We start from the raw sequence: 6,751 nt of genomic DNA, 5'->3' as shown, positions 1-6,751 counted from the left end.
GGGAGCAAATATTTATCAAAATTAGCAGATAATATGAAAGGTTTGTTAGCTAGATTTATCACACTGGCCAATCCTGAGGCCACTGGGAATGTCACTGAGATCTGCTGTTGGGCTGCAGTGTGGACAGTCTTGTGCTGTGGATTAATGTCCACCAGTGTCAAATTACCACGGACCGAGGAGTCGTTCATGCCATCAGCCTGGCCCAGATTCAAGCAGATGTTGGATGGAAAGACGACAGTGAGCCGACTTGCGGGGCCAGATGATTAAGGCTTTACTCTGTGCTTACATTGTGTGTCTGTACCTTTGCCTTATCCTGGGTCAATAGCAGCAATGACAGGATTAACGATGAGGAGGGACTGTGTCAGAGGTGGAAGGAAGCTCGTGGCAGCGGGTTCCGAGATGAGTGGGAGCCCTGCCATTAGAAACAAAGGGGCTTTGAGGAACTAGGGCCAAGAAATCGGACATGGCCCGAAAACTGGCGGAGTCATGGCTCAGCACTACTTATCTGTGTCTGGACAAAGTAGTCTAAGTAGCACGCAAACTTAATGCTGGGTGCTCTCTTACATGATTATAGTGCAGATCTCTGCACTAAATCCGCTGCTCATTGGTTTACCGCTCAACAGATGGGCCAATATCGGGTGCAGTTTAACTGCAAGTCATGTTTGGCCTCTGCTTTCTCCACTACTTAAATGGGAGGTTCTTTAATGCAGCAGCACCTAATTATCATTCCATTTGTAGCGCCACTTGGAAGGTCTCGCTATATTAGAGTGCTCTCCTGCAACCTCAGCTTGCTGACACCCACGCTCAGACTGCTGCCACCAGTATCGAACGGGGATTGCAGGGTGTCACAGCCGCCCAGCCATCTGGTCTCCAACAGATTGCTAGGAATGTTGAGGCACCGTCCCGGGGGGAGTAGCAGTCGGTCTGGGGAGCAGGAACCTGCTGCCCTCTCTCAGGATGACAGCATTCCTACTTCCACCTCTGCCACTCTACCATTGCCATTGCTGCTGCCTGTCAGCCAGCCTAGGCTGCTGCCGCCCATGCCGAGGTGGTGCAGTCTCAGCCAGGCCTAGGGCCAGAGCTGCTCGAGGTCGTCCTGCAAAGCCATTTGCAGTCACCCCACTGAAAGTCAGCAGCATTCCACCGGCCATTCTGCAGCCACTGGGGGAATTGTTCACAATTAACACAGGGCGGTAGGTTGAGCGGCGCACTCCAAAACACGTCAGAAGTGCGGCGGCCACCATATTTCCCCGAATCGTGCCTTAAGAGCCTGCGGTAAGACTGCGGATTTCTAGGCCTCGAAGCTTAACATTCAGCAGCGGGATTCCCCTCCTTGGCCCAGTTGGAGCCTTTAATCGCTTTTGTCACTTGAACCAAAACAAGTTTTGAGTTTCTATATCTGATGGCCACTGGATGTCAGTCTTCTTTTTCATGACCTTTCTCATCTTGTGGTAGGTTGAGAGTTCAGCATCTGGAATCTTCTCCAAGAAGATCAGGATGATGATATCTTTCAGCTCGTGGAAGAGCCTGTAGCTCGCTAGCTGCAGTTCCATGGAGCACCACTCGCTGTACAGGTAGTTGCGGCTCATCACACAGATGGTCTTCCTGCTCTGGTAGATGCTGTCTACGATGTTGTCGGTGATAAAGTTGCCCAGCTCAAAATCTCTGTGGTGGAGGCAGAGTTTGAAGCTTTGAGGTACTCTCGTTTCCAGGTTTGGCACCAACACTTGCAGAACCCAGTCTTCGTCCTGAGAAATATTGGAGATAAATGCATCATACCTGTAGGACTGCTGACTCTCTCCTCTCCCTCTGTGGTCATTCAACCACGATCGAAAAATAGAAAACCCATACTTGATGAGCCACTACCCTTTGCTGTTGATTATAGGGATGAACATGAACAAGATCAAGACCGGCACAGTTATATGGAACATGATCTGGTCAATGTCCAAGTAACAAACTCGAGCATCAAACTTGCACAAGTATTCGGTTGGCCGAACTGCACAGGCTTGGTTGTAAAAATAGATAACCTGCACCCTGGGGTTGGACAGGGACCAGTTTTGGAACCAACTGATGTCACAGGTGCAGGGGAACGGGTTCTTCCGTAGATTCAGGTAGGTCAGGGAGGGCAGGTGTTCTGCAACCGTGCTATTGATGATCTGAATGGCGTTCTCCCCACGAACAATATCCTGAGGTTGGAAAGGTTTCCAAAAATGCCAAGAGACATGGATTGGAGGCCGACATTTTCAAGGTTGAGTCTCTTTAGACTCTGGAGTTTCTTGAAAATCCCTGGATTCAGACTGTGGACCCCGTTGCATGCATCGGGCATGGGGAGAATTCTCAAATTGATCAGGTCTTCAAATCCGTCTTTGGACAGCGACATTTTATTCTCTCCTATATACAGGTCTCTTGAAGAGATGAATCCATTGAAAAACTTTGAAGGAATAATGTTGATGCCGTAGGTTTGCTGGGCTTGTAGTTTGAGAATGTAAATCTTTGTGAGGTTAACAAAGGGAGATGCTGCAATCAGGACAGTGTTGTATCTGATCCGATTACTGTCCAAGTCCAACACTCCTAATGATGGGAGGATGTCGAAGATCTCCATGCTGATACGGGTTATACAGTTCCTATCGAGATAAAGCTTGGTCAGGTTGTGTAATCCACAGAAAGACTGGCTGGTGAGGCTTCGAATTTTGTTCCCTCCCACGTCCAATGTGTCCTGATTATTGAGATTTGCAAACACCTTGCTGAAAAGAATTGAGATGCTGTTGTTTCTGAGATTGAGATTCCTGAGACTCCCAAGGTTGCTGAAGGTGCGCTCATAGATGTCAGTTATGAGGATGTTGTCGAGTCGGAGCTCCTGCAAGTTGGTGAGGTTAGAAAAGGCAGCCTTATTGATGACAGCAATGTTGTTAATGTTCAGCTTTAGGGTCCGGAGATAGGGAGCATAACAGAAGGTGTGACTATAAATCATGAAAATCCTGTTGTAGCGAAAGGTTAGAAGCGACAGCTTGGGAAACACCGCGACTGCCTTCCTGTCCTTGTAACAGGAAGGGAACTTGTTGATTCTGTTGTGCTCGATAATGAAAGAAACAGTTTGCTTGCTTTTCGATGCAAATTCAAAGCACTCCACAGATGTGAGGAGATTGTGTGATAAATCCCAGCTGGTGATGGGTGGGCACTGGGATAGGGAATGGGCAGTGCGGATTGAGATCTGATTGTTCTGCAGGACCAGGCGGTTCATAATCCTGTGACCCAGATAGTGGCACAGGTTGGACAACTGACTCTGGTTGTGCAGCCTTAACCAAGAGTATTGAACATTCTGTAGATCCAGGTTTGCAGATTTGAGAAAATGGGTGATATTTAAGGGGTTGTTCTTGATGATCAAACACGAGATGTTCCTCAGGTAAACTTTAGAAAATTCCAAAGCATCGGAGAGTTTGTTATTGGACATATGCAACTTGAGAAGGTTGCTGAGGAAGTCTCGTTGGCTGTCAAAGGTTGTGAGAGAGTTGTTAGAGAGGGAGAGGTTTCGGAGGGAGGGCAGAAGGGTGGTGCGATGTTGCAGGGAGGCGAGTTGATTGTTGCCCAGATCCAGGATCATCAGATTACTGAGCCCAGAGACAGCGCTCACCAGATGAGAGAAATTCTGGAATTTATTGGAGCTTAAGACAACTGTTTGAAGATTTTCCAACGCAGCGAAGGTTTTGGGTTCAACTGTGATCAAGAAGTTGTGATGGAGCAGGAGGTGATCTAACTTTCCAAGTTCTTGGAAGCCCGAAGATTTCAGACGAGAGATACTGCTGTAGGACAGGTTGCGTGTCAGTAGGCTGGTGAGGTTACTGAACACACTGCAGCAAACACTCTTAATCCGATTGTAATCCAGCCGCAGGGTGAGCAGCTTGGGCAAGCTGTGGAAGCTGTCCGCTTTCAGTTGGGTGAGCCAGTTGTGGGAGATGTTCAAGTGCACGGTGCTGGCTGGAAGGTCGGACACGGCACTAGAGACCTGTGTCAGGAAGCGGCGGACGCACTGAAAGGTACCATTGTGGTTCGCATCCTGCATGCAGTTATTGAAACTGTACCCGGGGACTGTGGGCACCAACACATTGCAGGAGAGGGCACAGAGAAGCAGCAGCCATTCACCGCTCAGTCTCAACATCACAGTCTCCTTCTTCCATCCGAGAGTTCAGATGTTTTGCAGTACCTCACTCAAGAAAAATTCCGTGAGTGTGAGATGTTTTTTCTCTGTCGCTGCCAGAACAGCCTGTAAAGTCAGAGATGGATTACATTGTCAGTTTAGTAGAAATTAAGCAAATCAGTTAACCTGCTGCCACGGATACTCTGTTCTCCACTGCTCTGAAAAGCCATTCCCATGTTTAATATCTGTGATATGCGGAAGGCTCATTTCTGTCCAGATATTATCAGCTCCCTGAAGACCCGTTACTCCTCTGAACACCTCACGCTCTCGCATACCTCTCCCATTCCATCATCACCTGTGGCTCTCCCAGGCCACGGCTACTTTCTCCTTAAGATTTACTTCCTCTTTGTATTGAAGTGCCAAAGGCCCCAGTCCCTGATGACTGTGTTCTCGAATACTGAGGGAAGAAAGAGAGGAAATAACAGAGGCTTTGTGGACAATGCTCCAATCACCCTGTGTACAGTTCTGATCCCCATATTACAAAAAAGATATAGAGGCACTGAAGAAGCTGCACAAAAGGTTTGTACCAGAACTGAGAGGTTTCAACTATCAGGAAAGATTAAACAGGCTGGGGCTCTTTAGAAAAGAGACTGAGAGGTGACCTGATAGAGGTCTTTTAAATTATGAAGGGGTTCGATATGGTAGGCAGAGAGAAAGTATTTCTAGTTGTGGGAGGAGACCAAAACTGGGGGCCATACATATGAGATAGTCACTAATTAATCCAATAGGGAATTCAGGAGAAAGTTCTTTACCCAGAGAGTGGTGAGAATGTGGAAAAAGGAGAGTTTGAGGCGAATGTCATTTGAGGGGAAGCTAGATAAGGACCTGAGGGAGAAAGGAATAGAAGGATGTGGTGATAGTGTGAGATGAAGTAGGGTGGGAGGAGGCTCGTGTGGAGCATAAACGCTGGCATGGACTGGTCGAGCCGAATGGCCGGTGTCTGTGATGTAATATTCTATCTAAGCCTTGGATATGGAAGTTGTGCCACATGCCTGCAGTTGCCAATATAACAACTCTCTTCAATCAGAGTGAAAGGGATAAATCAAATAACTACAGACCACATCATTGGTGGTGGGTGAGCTCCCAGAGAAAGAAAAAAGAAAGATTTGCGTTTCTACAGCGCCTTTCATGACCTCAGGACGTCCCAACGCTTTAGCACCAATGAAGTGTAGTCACTGTTGTAAAGTAGAAAATGTGGTAGCCAATTTGTGCACAGCAAGCTCCCACAAACAGCAGTGTGATAATGACCAGATAAATTGTTTTAGTTGTGTTGATTAAGGGATAAGTATTGGGCCAGGGCCCAGTGGACAACTCTCCTGCTCTTCTTCGAAATAGTGCCTTAGGATTTTTACGCCCACCTGAGAGGACAGACACGGCCTCGGTTTAACATCTCATCTGAAAGACTGTGCCTCCGACAGTGCAGCACACTCTGTGTACTGCATTGGAGTGTCAGCCTGGATTTTTATGCTCAAGTCACTGGAGTGTGGAGAGCGAGAGTGACTCAGGGCAAGGCTGCTTCCCACTGAGCCACGGCTGACACATAGGGTCTGGTGAAAGGGAGGAACTGAAAGAAATCAGTATTTGTAGGGAAATGGTGTTAGGGAAATTGACGAGATTGAAGGCCGATAAATCCCCAAGGGCCGATAATCTACATCCTAGGGTACTTAAGGAAGTGGCCCTAGAAATAATAGATGCTTTGCTGAACATCTTCCAACATTCGATGGAATCTGGAACAGTACCCATGGATTGGAGTGCAGCTAATGTTACCCTACTATTAAAAAAGGTGGTAGAGAGAAAACGGGGAATTGCAGACTGGTAAACCTGACATCAATAGTGGGGAAAATGCGAGAGTCCATTATAAATATGTAATAGCAGAGCACTTGGAAAAGAGTGACAGGATCGGACAAAGTCAACATGGATTTACAAAAGGTAAATCGTGTTTGACTAATCTACTGGAATTTTTTGAGGATGTAACTGGTAAAATAGATAAGGGAGAACCAATGGATGTGGTGTATTTCGACTTTAAAAAGGCTTTCAATAAGGTCCCACATAAGAGATTAGTGTGTAAAGTTAAGGCACATGGGATTGGGGGCAAGGTATTGACTTGGATAGAGAACTGGTTGGCAGACAGAAGGCAAAGAGTTGGAATAAATGGGTCTGCTTCTGAGCGGCAGGAAGTGACTAGTGGGGCACTGGGGGCACTACGGGGGGAGGAACTAAATAAGATTAAAATCACTAAGGAAGTGGTACTTGGTAAAATAATGGGACTTAAGCCGGATAAATCCCCTGGACCTGATGGCTTGCATCCTAGGGCCTTGAGGGAAGTAGCGGTAGGGATTGTGGATGCATTGGTAATAATTTTCCAAAACTCACTGGACTCAGCAAAGGTCCCGGCAGATTGGAAAACTGCTAATGTAACACCCTTATTTAAAAAGGGTAGTAGGCAGAAGGCTGTAAACTATAGACCTGTTAGCCTAACATCTGTGGTTGGTAAAATGTTAGAGTCCATTATTAAGGAGACAGTAACGGGACATTTGGATAAACATAATTTAATAG

At 46.9% G+C, this 6,751-nt stretch overlaps 1 protein-coding gene across 1 annotated transcript; it reads right to left on the bottom strand.

Moving 5' to 3' along the window:
* Nucleotides 1-2,116: 2,116 nt before the first annotated feature.
* On the bottom strand, nucleotides 2,117-2,971 carry LOC147085234 (uncharacterized). Its single transcript, XM_085979132.1, has one exon. It carries the CDS (start codon nucleotides 2,969-2,971, stop codon nucleotides 2,117-2,119), a length of 855 nt encoding a protein of 284 aa, XP_085835258.1.
* Nucleotides 2,972-6,751: the final 3,780 nt, after the last annotated feature.

This window comes from Somniosus microcephalus, unplaced genomic scaffold, assembly GCF_052327205.1.
Source record: "Somniosus microcephalus isolate GS21.2 unplaced genomic scaffold, FLI_Smic_1.0 unresolved_chr8, whole genome shotgun sequence".
NCBI lineage: Eukaryota > Metazoa > Chordata > Chondrichthyes > Squaliformes > Somniosidae > Somniosus > Somniosus microcephalus.
Note: the sequence above shows the minus strand (reverse complement) of the source record. Positions and strands in the feature narration are given on the sequence as shown.